This window comes from Electrona antarctica, assembly GCF_951216825.1.
Source record: "Electrona antarctica genome assembly, chromosome: 18".
In the NCBI taxonomy this organism is placed as follows: domain Eukaryota; kingdom Metazoa; phylum Chordata; class Actinopteri; order Myctophiformes; family Myctophidae; genus Electrona; species Electrona antarctica.
The window spans coordinates 22403842-22420362 of NC_136799.1; the positions used below are offsets into that span (position 1 = coordinate 22403842).

Below are 16521 nucleotides of genomic sequence, written 5' to 3' on the forward strand. Positions count from 1 at the left end.
CAAAAAAGAGAAAAAAATTAAACTTGACAAGCGCCTAAGTCAAGAGCGCAAGGAATCAATTTGTGCCTGCCCATTCCCCACCGATGAACACCCATTAACGTAAACACGTGGAGACACAAACAGAAAAACAAACAGATAAACCTGTCCAGTTTAAGTGGAGCTTTTACCACTTTTAGGGAAGAGATTACAAAGAAAATAGTGTGTGCACTTTTAACCCTCACCCTGCTTGCAGATGGACAAGCGTGGGGCTCCGGCCATACCTGTAATAAACCCTCATACCTTCTACGCATGACCATCAATCACGCCGTGAGGCCTTCAAAGTATCGAGTATCGACTAATACGGCTCCGCTCGCCCACTTTGGCTTTTATCCCCCGCGTTTCCGCCCGCTCTCTTCTGGTGGTGGCATGGGCCTTCAAAGTGCAGCCATTTTTTTAAGGCACCCTAGCCCCTAACCCTAGCGGTTTATTTACCAAGAAACTGCTGCCGTAAATGACAAAAAAGCAGCACAATTTACTGACAAGTAGTGAGAGGGGGGGTGGGTGGGGGTGCTAAGAAGTGAGCCAGAGGTCTTGGCTGGGCCTGTGAAAGACTATAAAGCTTTAGTAGTGGCCCACGACCTGTTTATGGCTGACTGAGGAGCTGTGGTGTGATGGTCCTGATCACCCTCTGCACCCCAACAGGCTGCCACTCTGCCATAACAAGAGGAAGGACGGGGAGCGAGGCAGAGGACGAAAATGCCCCCCCCCCCCCCCCCCCCCCCCACCCAAAATAAATAAATACATTTTTATATATATATATATAATATATATATATATATATATATATATATATATATATATATATATAATATATATTATATTATGCGGATCTCAGAGAGCAAGCTCAGTGGCTGATTCATTCTTCCTTTTCTCATCTTTTTCTTTTCCCTTTTTTCTTTTTTATAAGAACCACAGGCCATGCAACAAAAGATGAATGGGATTAAATGAAATAATATGAGCGATTTGCAAACATTAAAATGTGTATTACTTTAACATTGTCCGTGAAATGAATGAGTAAATGATGCATTTCATTTTCCACAAAATGGTTAAGGCTCTTGGCATTGGTGCCGTCCTTGCCTGGAGAATGCAGAGCTGGTCAGGCCAGGCCCACTGAAGCAGGGGGGGGAAAAGAGCTGGTATGCAAAGAACTCCAATATATATGCCCAAGTGCCATTACTGCGCCCACCGAGAGGATTCAAGGCAGATGTGGACTGGAAAAAGATTTTGCTTTTTAGAATGCCAGACTTATAAGTTCAAGTCTACGACTGAGGAGTTAATGTATGAATGGGAAATGCAATCAGAACATTGAATTTGCCAAGTATAATCAATGTAGAGGAATCTGTCTTGGTGGCGTTGATACAGAGACATATCAACTATGAAGTAAGGCCTGATTTAAACTTAGTCGTACGTCGCAAAAATGTCCCAACAACAGTACATTCTGACATGTATTACATGATGACAGATCACTTGCAGTACAGAGCAAATTAAGACCAATTCATGATAGACAGTTTGGGAAGTAACGGATAATATTGCAATATATGTGTAACTAATTTGTTGTTACAGTTACAAAGACAAATGCTGTAATTCAATTACAGTTTCTAATCGAAGTGTTGAACTTGAATATATTTCGATAGAAAGAAGCATCTCATGGGTAAAGGTCAGGGTTGTGTTGTGTGTATGCAGGCAGCAAAGACTTCAAGGCCGGTAGCAGTAATTTAGATAACTATATATTTTAATCAAATACCAAAAAGTACACAAGGTACACCTGTCTTTTTTGGTATTTGGTCTAAAATCAAAACATGATGCTTCTCTGATATTGAAGAACCTTGAGTAAAATATTCTTGACAGTAAACAACTGCGTGCTTCTGTCATTATGTGTTTCACTACACTAAACTAGAACATTGCCTGCTTTCATGTAGTTAAAACTGATTGATTGATTTAGAAAGCAATAAATATGTATCAAAGGTACTGTAACTAGGTTACTTTGACCAGTAGCAGATGAATGGGTAATCTGTAATGCATAACATTTAAACAACAATCTTCCCAACCGTGGGGGTATCTGAGGATACATACCTTGTCTTCACCACATCTAGTGGGTGCATTAGGAGGATCTCCACCAGGCCTAGAACAAACAAAAAGCAAGGTTAGTAAAGAGCACTTACTGTACATGCACCGTTTAAACATGCCAAGTATGTGGCTACAATAAAGGTTTGAAGTGATTCTTTCTTAAGTTGTGCCAATGCTGTATGTGATATTAGGAGTAGTTCAGGTCGCATGTGGAGGACAGAGACAGTGACGGAGATGTGTCAAAACTGGTTTTAACTGCTCTTTTGCACCAGCAAAAAGTGGTTGAAATCGAATTGAGTTTAATTTTTTTTTTCTGTAAGTAAAGTTGGGACCTTCTCCCAGGCTCTCCCAGGCTGCCAAGGTGGCTGGTGGATGGAGAAAGAAAAAGGTCAATGTACAATATATTTCCCAGGAACAGGTGCATGAGCTACTTGAGCAAAAAAAGCTTTTTGTTTTTAAAATGAAATGCTACAACAGTAAGAAAGCAACTTCAAAATGTGTACGTATGTGTACGTGCTCCTTCATGGACACAATAACCAACAATGGATGCCATGTTGAGCATCCTATAGAGCAGTAGTTCAGTGGGACTAATTGTTATGGGTCGCATTTTTAACACCCCCTTTTTTGTTTCCTACATTTATGAAAAATGTATTAAAAAATAAATACATACAGTAGCACATCTACAAGGTGGCTATACGAGGTGCGAAGCAGCGTGTTGCGAGCTTGTGTATCTGCTATTTTCGCTAGTTTGGGTCCCTGGCAAACATCTCATTTCGCGTTTGGGTCTTGAGCTAAATGGTTTGGGAACCACTGCTATTATGATTATGACTTTATGGCAGTATTTGATGTTATTGATCACACACTCATTCTTGAAAAGATCTATTGTTCAGTTGTTGGTATCCAATCTAAGGAAAAAATACATATGTATTTTTTGAAAAAATGCATATGTATTTTTTGAAAAAATGCATAATATGTATTTTTTGAAAAAATACATAATATGTATTTTTTGCCCAGCTAAGGTCATTGTTTTTTTGGATATAAGATCTACTTTGGGAGATCTTTGGCATTACCAGTTGGAAACCTAGAATATCAGAATTATCAGGACACATTCCTTTTCAGTTATCTCAGGTAGGTATTATTTAGGCATATGTTTCTCTTAATTTTGAGGATATGATTAAAATGAATTTAGACTCAGTAAAAGTCATTTAGACTCAGCTTTTTTCCCTCCGATATCCGATTTTCTGATATTGTACAACTCTTAAAGGGACACTTCACCCTTTTTGCAAAAAAAGATATGTTAATGACATTTAGAAGATTTAGAACACTTTCCTGGGGGTCTTTATGTGTGTAATATGTGGTTTTAGATATTTTAGATTTTAGCAGTGAGCCCAGTGTCTCTGATGTCATAGACACTGGGCTCACTTACTTCCTGGACTACATGTTGTCTCAGTAAGACAGCCCTCCCCTATCCACAAGGAGGTGCAGTGCACCAGAGCATTGTTTGAATTGTAGTCCAGGAAGGAAATGAGCCCAGTGTCCATGACATCAGAGACACTGGGCTCACTGCTAAAATCTAAAATATCTAAAACCACATATTACACACATAAAGACCCCCAGTAAAGTGTTCTAAATCTTCTAAACGTCATTAACATATATTTTTTTGCAAAAAGGGTGAAGTGTCCCTTTAATTTCAGATTCCGAATTATGTTGATATGCAGCTAGCTGTATGTTTTAACGTGTTGATTTATAAAAAGCATATACATGGACCCCAATAATGTATTGTCTAACTGTGCTTTAGGGCACAACTGTTGGATAGTCTGTAAGTCTGCACTCTCGCATTGCATCTAACAAAGAAACAACTAAATTACTTTATCACACATGTGTTCTCTCCATTTCTTTACATTGAATCAATGGGTGTGGTTTGCATTGAGACAACCTGACCACCTTGCATATCAGGTCTTGAGGATCTGATAGCAACAACCCAAACCATGGGGAAATGTGTCCTGGCTACAGTGGCTTGATCACTGAAAATGTGTATGACTTCTAATTACGCCCTTTTGAATGCTGTTGGTTGTGTTATTTCTTTTCTTTCTTTCTTTCTTTTTTTCTCCAACGGTTTTGAAAGACCGCCAACGAAAACCAAGAGTCTGAGTGAGAACCCTTGTCATCACTGTAATTATCGCCCCTGGTTAATTCAAATCCCAACCAGCCTAATAAATAATCCAGTGTTTTCTGAGCTCTGTGGTGCGTCTGCATGCAAGCGGATATGAATAAAGGAGGCCCAATGAGACTTCCTCTCATAACAACTCCACTAATTCTCTGCTTTTCAAAGTGATGAAGGGACCCAATCCACTCAGCGTATTATCCATGTAAAGCCAGTTCATCATTTATATGCTAACAGCTGGATGGTCAATAGAGCCTGAGTGATCAGTGAGGGACCCGACGTGGTTTCACACACGCACTAACTACGTGCATCTGGGTGAAAAGCCACTGGTTTTGGCTTCGGAAACACTCGAGACTCAATCAGGCCGGCTAACGCAGGATTCTCACTGTATCCTCTCTGCCATCGCTTTAATGGGGTTTCCCTCACAGATTCCACCATGTGTACACAGCTGCCGTGAAATACGGCCTCTCTCTAATTTGCTCAATTAAACATCATGTCTATAAAAAAAGTGTCTCCTCTGTTGGGAAGGGAGGTTCCAGGGACAATTATCATGTGAAACACCACTGAGGAAATTCCATCTATCTACAGTGGCATCTCAATCTCCAATTGGTAGATTTGGATTTGTTTTTGGAATCCTAATCCTAATTCGGTAGCTCTTAGTAAAAACTAAACATATTGAAAGTCCTTCTGAAAGGGCTTAAAGATGGACCCAACAAAGGCTTTTAAAACGGCAGTGAGAGAGTAAACACGGGGGTTCTGAGAGATTGACAGACACGTCTTTTTCAGGTGTTCCTATGAATAGACCTGTCGTGAAACCTGACCACATTAGATCTCTCCTCAGCTAATCTGATTACGTGATGAAGCCAAACCTGCCTGTCTGCCTGCCTGCTTGCTGAGCCTGAACAAACACAAGGATGCTGGGAGAATAAGAAAACACGCTCCAACAGGTGACCCACAGGAGAGGGAAGGAGCAGAGACCAGAGAAAGACAGAGAGAGAGAGAGAGAGAGAGAGAGAGAGAGAGAGAGAGAGAGAGAGAGAGAGAGAGAGACAGACAGACAGAGAGAGAGAGAGAGAGAGAGAGAGAGAGAGAGAGAGAGACAGACAGAGAGAGAGTCTGGGAAAATGGAGAGCTTCTGCAATCGCCATCCCCTCAGAAAATGTGCATCTGGACGATAAGTGGGAAACCAAACACACAGAAAGAAGACAAACAAAACAACGATTGGATTCCTTTTGTCTCTGCAGACTTGACTCTGGCACACAGTAACATTAGGGAACGTTTATCATCAATTAATCACTACTGCCAGTGTAGCTAAAAGGGGTACTGAATCTCATGTTCTTATGGCTAGAGTATGCTGTTCCTCTCATAATTTTAGATTGGGAAAAATAAAGTAAAACGGGGTAACACGGGGTGATTAACCACCAAGGGCAATATTCCTGAAGTCTAGATACACAGAGACGAGTGGCAAAGTGTAAATGAACCAAGTAAATACTCGTTCCTGCGTTGATAAGCTCTTTCAAGACCATACTGTACTTACCAGCCGCCTCAGCATGATTGTTTTAACTTTGTGAGTCTGTCTGTCTGTCTGTCTGTCTGTCTGTGTGTGTGTGTGTGTGTGTGTGTGTGTGTGTGTGTGTGTGTGTGTGTGTGTGTGTGTGTGTGTTTCAACGTTCATCATGACAAAATGTGGTCCTACTCCTGTAGACACCTATTGTAGCAGGAACTACCACAGAAGTGGTTTTCAGTACATTGCCAGGTGTTTACATGTCTGTCTGTCTGTCTGTCTGTCTGTCTGTCTGACACAATAGCGTCATAAATATGCAAGTTGCAGTGAAAGAACTTTGCAGGTGTGTAGTTGAGATCACAATGAAGCCCAGTGTAGTCTGAGCAAGGGATCCCATCTCAAGATCCTATGTCCAGCTTTGAGGGTTTGTATAAACACAAACATTGTGTTAACACAAACTGAATGCCATTGACAATGAATGGCCAGCTTTGAGGGTTTGTGTAACCACAAACATTGAATGCCATTGACAATGAATGGCCAGCTTTGAGGGCTTGTGTAACCACAAACATTGAATGCCATTGACAATGAATGGCCAGCGTTGAGGGTTTGTGTAACCACAAACATTGAATGCCATTGACAATGAATGGCCAGCGTTGAGGGTTTGTGTAAACACAAACATTGAAGACAAAAGTGAGGATGCAAATTGTGATTGGCCAGAATGACATGATGTATGATGATGTATGATGATAAGAGCGCCCCTCACTTCACACGGGTGTGATTTTTGTTCTTGGGTCACACTGAGGTCTACCTCCTTGAGGTCAGGGAGGTTCTGGACCTTTTGTAGGCTCCGAAGCTCAAAGGTTCTGCATAAGACCTTCCACCTGGGGGCGTCGGGGAGCCACAGATGTCTCCTAACGGAGGCTCTGCTCCGTCTGAGCACCCAGAAGTCCCTGTTCTCTCGCAGTCCTGCAGGGAAAAGCTGTGCTCCTCAGAAGGTGTGTAGATATAAGACTGTCCTCCTCAGAAGGTGTGTAGATATAAGACTGATGATGTTTCACAACGTACTTCCCATCTGGGATCTCTGTAGCCCAAAAGCCCTTCACTATCGTGTTGGATGTGTAGGTCGTGTCTTCGCTTGCTTTCAAGAATAGAAGACGTGTTTGCAATTTTAAAGGTGCTAGGAAATACAATTGCAACAGGCAATTGGTTCGTCCCGGGCACGGGACTGTTCAACACCAATCCCTGCGCAATCCCAGATGGAGGCTGTATTGTGAACTTGTGAACTCAATACCGCCCCCATGTGGTGGAGTCAGGTTAGGAGGAAACCATGCAAGGCACCAACCTGCACACACCAGCAGCAATCAGGGGTTCAGAGTCTTGCTTATTGACACTTCGACCCTAACTCTGGGGAGCACAGGATTGAACTCACCTTCCGGTTCACAAGCGGTGACTCTACCCTTGAGCCACAGTTATAGAATAGTTTTGCCCTAAATGCTCAAATGCGTGCTTGTCTGTCAGTCTGTCCGTCCATGTGTCAACCACATCTCTTGAGAACCATCCAACCGATGCTGGATGGGAAGTTAGAGGATTGGTGGTTGTCCAGAACCCACATTCTGGATGGATCTCCATATATGGACATATATGATGTCATGGCATATTTGAATCATGTATGTCTCGTTGTGTTGCTTGTGACCTCAGACCAGAGCTCTGCTCTGACCATATAAGGTGTTGCAGATGTCAAGACAAAGAGACAGAGATACACTCATATAGCAGCTCACATCTCTGTTGATGGTTCACTCATAAAGCAGCTCACATCTCTATTGATGGTTCACTCATAAGGCAGCTCACATCTCTATTGATGGTTCACTCATAAGGCAGCTCACATCTCTTTATATCTCTATATATCATCTCTGATGGTACGCTCGCGCTGTTGTGATTTGCTCGAATTAACCTTTAGCAAAGGTGATTGTGAACTTTAGCCTTCCAGCTAAACAAGCTACTCTGTCATCTTGCTAAGATGTCACACGGTGCAGGCACGTGGTCCGTTATCCCAACCGCATTTGAAGCCATGCACCGAGTCGACGTATCACGGCTTGCTGCTTTAAGCGGCCCAGAGCTACGGCCGCTCCTGCCCTGTCTGGTCAGAATGGCTCTCTGCGCCCCGGCCGACCTGAGCCTCGCCTGGGCCGAGGACAGGAAGAGAATCCTCTGCATGTTGTCCGGAGTGGAGGCCGTCAATTCAATCGTAGCCTTGTTGTCCGTGGACTTCCGTGCTCTGGAGCAGGATGCACGCAAGGAGCTGCAGCTCAGAGCCAAGGCAGAAGGCCCTAATGGAGAGAGGAACCTCTTAGTGTCTCAGCGCCAACAAGGCTCTAACGCAGAGAGGAGCGTCCAACACAGCCTTGCCTTCGAGTTCGAACACAGCGACCCTCTCCGGCGACTCCGCCTGACACTTCGCGAACTGTTGGCTGTCATGAACATCGAGGCTGCTGCAAACGAAGAGTTTCCCTTCACGTCGTCGGAACTATTCAAAAGCAGCGTTTACGCGGAGGAGGTGGCCCACGTACTCTGCGTCCTGCAAGCAGAGCTGCCCTCCTTGCTGCCCGTCGTGGACGTGGCGCTGGCGTTGCTTCACGTACCCAGCGGCGACTGGTTCCTGTGCCGGCTGGTCGCCAACGTCCCAGACAGCTTCTCGCGGGTCTGCAGGGCTCTGGTCAGGAGCGGAGGAGAGCGGCCGGACGAGGAGAGCGCCGGGCAGCGGCGCAGAGCCAAAGCTCTGAGACGCCTGTGTCGGATGAACCCGTCGCAGACCCTCGACGTCCGTGCCATGGCGATGGAGAAGTGCCACCTGCCAGGTCTGGGCGTCGCTCTGACTCTGGACTACGCGCAGAGCACTGCAGGTGGCGTCGCGGAGGCTGTCAGTCCTCTGGTCTCCTACGTCAGCAGCCTTCTGCTGGGCACAGACGCAAAGGGGCGTGCCTGCCTCAGCATGCTGGTGCACAAGGGGCAGGAGGCTGGGAGGAGGGGAGAGGTGCTGGGGCAGATGCGCACACAGCTGCTGCTCGAGCTGGTGGAGCTCCTGCCAGGCTCCGCCCATGTGCCCAGCGACAGCGGCATGGAGGAGAGCGTGTCCCCGGGCTCAGCAGACCGACTCGGGGAGGATCAGGTGGTCAAGGCCAGCTCTCTGCTCCGCCTGTACACTGCCCTGATGGGCATCGCCGGGTTCAGGCCCACAGACGAGGAGGTGGGGCAGCTCCTCTGGCTGGTGACCAGCCGACCCCCGGCCACACCCGCTGGCACCCGCCTGGCATCTCTGTCTCTGTGCATGCTGCTGGCGTGCCCCGCGCTGCTCGGCACTGCCGAGCGAGAGCAGCTCGTAGCGACGTGGCTGAGCCGGGTGGTTAAAGAGGAGGAACACTTTGCTGCGTCGGCCTCCTTCAGGGAACACGTTGCTGCGAGCGCTGAGGGCGCGTCGTCCTTCAGGGAACACGTTGCTACGAGCACTGAGGGCGCGTCGGCCTCCTTCAGGGAGATGCTGCTACTTGTCGCCATGTACTTCCACAGCAACCAGCTCGCCTCCGTCGTGGAGTTGGTGTGCTCCACCCTGGGGGTGACGATGGCCCTAAAGCCCGGCGCTCTGACCAAGATGAAGAGCATCTTCACCCAGGAGGACATGTTCACTGAGCAGGCTGTGACCGGCCTCGCCGCCACGGTCGCGGTGACGAAACGCCTGAGTGGCGACATGAAGGGCTTCCTGCCCGTGCACTGCGTCTACCAGCTGCTCCGCGGTCAGGCCTTCACCGCGCACAGCGTCTCCATCAAGGACTGGCTCTACCGGCAGCTGTGTGAGACCACCACCCCTCTCCACCCACAGCTGCTGCCCCTCATCGACGCCTACATCCACTCCGCCCTGACACCGGCCCCCCAGGCCGCAGACCAGCCTATCACGGAGCAGGAGTTACTTGACGTCTTCCAGCAGAGGGGCAAGGAGGCCTACAGCCTCACCGCCCAGCTCCTCCTCCTCTACTACGTCCTCGCCTACGAGGAGAACCTGCTGACCGTGGCCTCCACGCAGAGGAAGCCACGATGCTACTCTGCCGCCCTCATGGATCAGATTCCTATCCAGTACCTGGTGACCCAGGCCCACCAGCTACAGCAGGAGCTGGGAGTTCTCCACTCAGCCCTGCTGCGCCTCCTGCTCTCCAACTACCCCCACCTGTGTGTGGCCGAGGCCTGGATGTTCCAGGAGGAGGTGACGGGCACCCTGCCCCTGCTCAGGAGCACCATGCTGACTGACGGACACACCCAGAGCCGGCTCTGCCAGGCTTTCCGGGAGCTGCCGTCCGGCACTCGTAGGCTCCTTGGCATCCTGGACCAGCTGGCGCTGATGTCGCCCAGCGAGCTGACGCCCTATGCCGAGGCCCTGACCGACGGCATGAGCCTACTGCTGGAGCCTGCGGTGCCGCGACGTGTCCTGCACGCCCTCAGGAAGCTGTGGCTCGCCCTCAGCACCGTCATGCCCTGCAGGCTGTGGGTGATGACGGTCAACGCATTGCAGCCGTCCGCCACCGGGCACCGACAGACGTATGGTCAGAAGGACCTGGTGCTGAACCCTCTGGCGGTGCTGCACGTCGACCAGCGGGTCTACCGGTGTCCTCCCCTCATGGACATCACCCTGCACGTGTTGAACGGCTTCCTGCTGGCCTCCAGGGCATACCTGCGCTGCCACCTGAAGGAGAGGCAGAGTCAGACCGCGGTCTCCCATCTGGGCCTGAGCGGACAGCCCGACATGTCCGAGGAGACCACCAGTGAGGAGGAGCACCTCAGGAACGCCCTCCTGGCCGTGCAGGACAGTGCGGCAGTGCAGCTGCTGTTGGAGGTGTGTCTCCCCACCTCCCAGGAGCAGGAGCAGCTAGCAGCTGCCGGAAACTCTGAGAACCTTCTCCAGAGCATGACTCCTCTTCCTGGGAAGCCCAACGCACCGGGAGTCAGGCTAACAGGCCAGAGGAGGAGTGAGGAGAAGGTGGAGGTGGGTGGTAAAGGAGTCGGGCAAACGGGCCGGAGGAAGAGTGAGGAGGAGGTGGGTGGTGGTGGTGAAATGGATACAGAAGGAGGTCTGCTCAGTGACCTGCGTGAGGTCCAGTGTCTCGTCTGCCGTCTGCTGCACCAGATGTTCTTGGCCGACCCCAACGTGGCCAAGCTGGTGCACTTCCAGGGCTACCCTCCTGCGCTGCTGCCTCTGACCATCGGGGGCATCCCTTCCGTCCACATCTGCCTGGACTTCATCCCGGAGCTGCTGCTCCAGCCCGACTTGGAGAAGCAGGTCTTTGGCATCCAGCTGCTGTCACATCTGTGCAGGCACTATGCCCTCCCCAAGTCCTTGAGCCTGGCCCGGAAGGCCATCGGCGGCATGGGCACGCTGCTCACCAGGCTCCCCCGGGCCAAGCGCCTCGCCTTCTTCATGCCAACCCTGCCATGCCTGGTGGCATTCTGCCAGGCCTTCCCGCCGCTCTACAATGATGCCATGACTCTGCTGGGGCAGCTGGCCCAGGTGTGTGCCTCCGTTGTGGCATCCAGAGGGGCCGGGGGCATGGACGCCTGGGGGGCTGGGGGAATGGACCCCATCGTCAAACGACTGCAGCATCTGAAGGACCCTCCCCCTAAGGAGGTTTTGTTTCCAGGGGGAGGAGCCTGTTTAAAGCTACAAAGTGGACCCCAGAGAACAACTAAGGAGCCTGAGAGAGCAGACCCAGACGTCAAGCTCTGCTACTGTGTGGAGAATACCTTCATTCAGCTGCAGTCTGCCTCCATTTAATACAGAACACCTTCATTCAGCTCCAGTCTCCATTTAATACAGAACACCTTCATTCAGCTCCAGTTTCCATTTAATACACAACACCTTCATTCAGCCCCATGTCTCCATTTAATACACAACACCTTCATTCAGCCCCAGTCTCCATCAGTAACACATAGGCAGGAAATATGCATTGGTCAGATTCACAAGGCAGGAAAGGTGCATTGGTCAGATTCACAAGGCAGGAAAGGTGCATTGGTCAGATTCATACTCCTGGGAAAGGGTTCAACTCCCAGACAGTTCCATTCACGTGTAACCAGCACAAAGTCCATAGCCTTGGCTGCAACATGACGTCACGGAGGGCATGAATAAAGAAAACATAAAGTCCATGCACTTGGCTGCCACATGATGTTCCAGGGACATACACAAGGTCATGCCTTGGAGCACCTAATAGTAAAGAACTCGTACATACTCAGTGCTTTATAACAATAACTAGAGGTTCCTGCCCTCACATCTCACTGATGCGCACCAACTATGCGCACTCGTCCAGGTGATTTCCCAAGGCATGCATTGTTTTTTGTACATAGTATAGTGCCATAGCAACTCCACAACTGGTTTTCTAGAATCTAGATGAAGGCAGACAGATAAACGGCATACTCCTAGTCAATTAGACGATTCAATTCAATTAACCAATGAATCATTGTATCATGGCTTATACGGTCAAGTATTATAATTAGAGATGTAGCTCGAAACCCGATACCCGAAAAAACCCGATAACAAGCTTATTGAGTACCCGGTTATCGAGTTATCGAGCATATCGGCCCATGACATCATGTTTAAACAATCAATCAAGACAAGAAGTGATCAAGAAATAAATCTAACATGTCGGTCTAACAGTGTATTAATAACTCATTAAATAACAGTTTGTGAATGATCTATTAACTAGTTATAACGGATAGTTATTCTAAAGTGTTACCAAAGTAGGCTACTGTATTTGAAGGCCGTAGTAAAAGATACTGCATGGTTCTGTTCAGAATGTATTGTCGTCTCCTGTCTTTCCACAAAATAATAGAAACTGCTTGATAGTGGCCTCGATAAAAACCCGGCTCGATAAGGTGCTCGTTATCAATACAAAGTAACGAGCTCCATCCCTAATTATAATACTTTATAATTGCTGGACACACATTTTTGAGGGGCGCTAGCCCCTACTATGCCCATCTTTGTGTGTTTGCGTGAATCACCGCGATGATTTGATTGGCTGATCACCCCATAGCGATGATTTGATTGGCTGAGCAAAGTACGTATTGAAGATAAAAATCACCCCCGTGTGAACTGAGTGGTGTAAGGTCTTATATAGACTGATCAGCTGTGGTCTGACGTAATGTCTGACGTAATGAAATCACACCCGTGTGAACTGGGTGACCATAGCAACCGTGCTCATTTTTTGGTACAAACAGACAGACAGACAGACACGTAAACTAACAAAGCCAGTTGTAGGAGTGGTTTACACCACTCAAAAAGTGAGGACAGAAAAGTGAAGACGGAAAAGTGAGGACGCAAATTGTGATTGGCCGGAATGAGATGATGTATGATGATGTATGATGATATAAGAGCGCCGCTCACTTCACACGGGTGTGATTTTTAATATCTATCTCCAAACTAATATTCCTAGACTAAACACTGTATCTTATATTATGGTGTTAGCCATGTTGCAGTACGATTGTATTAAGACATTAACGTCTTAATATTGAACAAATATATTTCAAATATTCAGAGCCTGAAGTATGTTTTAAGCATTTGCCCCTAAAATATATTGTCTCTAATACATGTATTTTCTGTGTCTATGTTTGTATGAGGCTGCCCTCAGCCTCAGGCGCTCGTGTCTTCCCTCCAACAAGGCGGTTCACAGGGCTTAGTGATGATAAGCATGAATGCAAAACCAGGCTGTGTTTATTTGAGCGCCTGTCTGAGTGACGCCCCAAAAGACGAGACACGTTAAGGACAACCGATGGCAGACAAGTAGGGTTCCAAGATAGACCACGATGTGAGACTGCATTTGACAATAATCCACCAGCGGCCTACATAATATGACCTGTTCTACACCTGTAGCATGATACTGGCCTCAGTACATTGCTCTACATTGGGGGGGGGGCTGCTCTACATTGTAAGCTTATGCTATTTGACCTAAATTGACAGTACTGTTCAAATTCAAAACCTTTTTTATTGAGTCTTATCTATCGATCCGTCTATCCATCTCTCTCTCTTTCTTTCTCTCTCAACAAATCCAGAGGAACAGGTATCAACAAGATGTGTGGATTGTGTTAGTAATCTGAGGTGATGTCAGTAGGTTGGAGCAGATACGCTGATCAACTATGGAAAGGCTCGGAGTATTTCCAGCTTGTCAGAAATAGAATATTAAAAAAAAAGAGAACGATACAAGCTAATTTATGTCAAATAGCATAGGAGAGCATGGCCCAGAGAAGGACCCTTCCCTGGCGACGTATCTATTTGCTGGTCTGGTCTTAATGGGTGATAATTTTCAAAATATTTTCAGAATTTTCAAAAACATTTTGCCGCATACTGTACAACGAGTGTCAGTGTGTCAGTGCCAGATTGTAAAGATACCCACTCCAAAGTATTTGAACACAATCAATGCCAGAAAGTAAAAACATCAGCTTAGTATATTTTCACACTAATCTAAACTGCCCTGAGGTGGCGAGCCCCACCCCATCTGCTTTTTAACAATGACTAAACAAACAGCAACACTTTTTCCAGCTACTATTAGACCCAGGTTCAATGTTGCATACTTCAACTATAGGTATCGGGGACTGATCCAAACAGTAGACCTCTTCTCTCACAGTCTTCACTGGGAAATATCAAGTATGAGTTATGCTTCATGTATAGTCCGTCGCACAACGGTGTCGCATGCCGAAAATAGCAGATCTACAAGCTCAGTAGATCGGCTATTTTCGATGTACGACAACTATAAATCAGGCTATAGGTTTACGCCACGAAGCTACTCGAAGTGACAGCAAATACATCACACTTGCATTAACTTGTGACGGTCTCTGAGTTGTAGTTCTTTAAGAGCATTAATGTGCCAAACGCCCACCTTCCTAGAAGCTGCTGAAAGGCAACTTCTCTTGCTCCATAGGGCCCCAGTGCATCATGGTCTTTTCTTCCCTGCTGTCAGCACATGCTACCGTTTAATCACAGAGCCCAGCAAATGTGAGCCTGCAAACTGTTGGGATCACTTCACACCCCTCCACGGCCTCCGTCTTACACTTACTAAGGGGAACGGACTAACACACTGTAACTCTCATTTCAAAATGAGATATCCCACCTTTGACATCTGCTCATTCTAAATGTTTGGGAGCAGCTTTTTAATGCATAGGCAACCTCAGTACTAAGTTGCAAAAATCCTTCTCTTACTGAGTGATGTACTCAAAACTTTTACACAAATGTCATAGTGTACAATCATGACATACTGTACTAGCATATTAAGGTCTAAAGGGCAAATAAACTATATGAAAATCGCATCAAAACTATTCATAGCTGATGCCTCATCCAGGTTGATGCACCTTATTTGAGGTGAAAAAACGACATCCTTCCAAATAAAAATGCTGGCATTTTATCATTGCATAATATGTGTTCTGTGTGGATCTTCTCATGACAGGGCAAATACATCGCAGAAAAAAGCGCCCCCAGCGTGTAAGGATCTTTACACTATAGTGTCAAATACATTCTCTCTAGCATGAGACAGGTTGGGCTCTGGCTTTCTGCCCTGACTGCCTCCATTTTTGCCTTGAAGAATGGTGAAAGTGTTCAGCAGCGACCTCCCTCCTCAACTGCAGAGAGAGAGAGAGACGGGGACGTAATATACTAATATTACAGTACAATGACCTGCCATCTGTTTGACATTTATAGGTTTGTTCCGCCTCAGTGGGTGACATACTGGGAGATTCCATTATTGTGAGGCCTCCTTTGTTTCTGAACCCACAATGGTATTGACAGCTTCTGTCACCCACGGCTCCTGTGCCTGCAGACACACACACGGCTAATCACTGCTGCTAATGGCAACGACAGCATCAGTACCGTCTGGAACGCAGCCATCGACTAACACACGCACAAACTCCTCACGTAGTACAGGACTGCCCTATGCCACACATGCTCTCCGTGCCGGGTCACAGAGTACAGCCTTGTGTTTCTGCTCCATCATCAAAATGAGTGGATATAGGATACAATTAGGATATTATGCTGATTTTACGTCGCAATGACCACAAAGACAAGTCTTGATTCGGCGCCTGCTGTTTTTTTTTGCACTGGCCACAGTTATAGTCATGTGCAGCATTTTTACAGCCGTGGAATTCTGGCCCTCGTGTTGGATACAGGATAGTACTACTACTAGGGACCATATGGTGGCATGTCAGAGCGAGCCAGCAGAAACAATGAGACACCATGCAGAAAGTCCTACATCATCCCCCGCCCGTTCAACATCTTGGGTGGTTCGAAGAGTTGGAGATATATGGACGGCGCACGATGTCTCTGGGTTTCCGACCCAACAAGTAGTCGCGCTGGAAGCGCCGGGCCCGGCCACCATCCTACCCCGCGAACATTCCGAGAGGTCTGATAACTTGTCGTACAGAGACAGAAGACCATACATCATGCAGATGAGATGATTATCTCAGTTGGTTTTGGCTCGGGTATGCATGCAGTTTTTGCTCCCACGCAAAAGTGAGAAAGAAAAACAATAGTGCGCCAGGGAGTGATTTCTCAACGGGTGCAGGTGTCATCCATCACGGCGAGACACACACTGAATGACTGTAATTCCCAGCAGCCACAGGGAGAAGGTCACTGCCACAGGAAGTGGGACTCCCCCAGTTGAATGGAGTAATACATCAGAGTACACTTACTGGCCGTGCATTTCACACGCTTTACCATATACAGTAATAA

General features: G+C 47.3%; 2 protein-coding genes across 2 annotated transcripts in view; one reads left to right on the forward strand and one right to left on the reverse strand.

The window, feature by feature from the left end:
- slc25a21 (solute carrier family 25 member 21) overlaps positions 1-16521 on the reverse strand; it is a 119862-nt gene that overhangs the window by 37170 nt on the left and 66171 nt on the right. The window contains exon 4 of the mRNA XM_079527730.1: positions 2113-2161. Coding sequence (XP_079383856.1) covers positions 2113-2161 — 49 coding nt within the window. The remainder of the gene's footprint in view (positions 1-2112; positions 2162-16521) is intronic.
- LOC306942623 (integrator complex subunit 2-like) lies at positions 7792-11589 on the forward strand (the record flags this gene model as incomplete). Its single annotated transcript, XM_079528631.1, has 1 exon — positions 7792-11589. The coding sequence occupies one exon, from the start codon at positions 7792-7794 to the stop codon at positions 11587-11589; it is 3798 nt and encodes a 1265-aa protein (XP_079384757.1).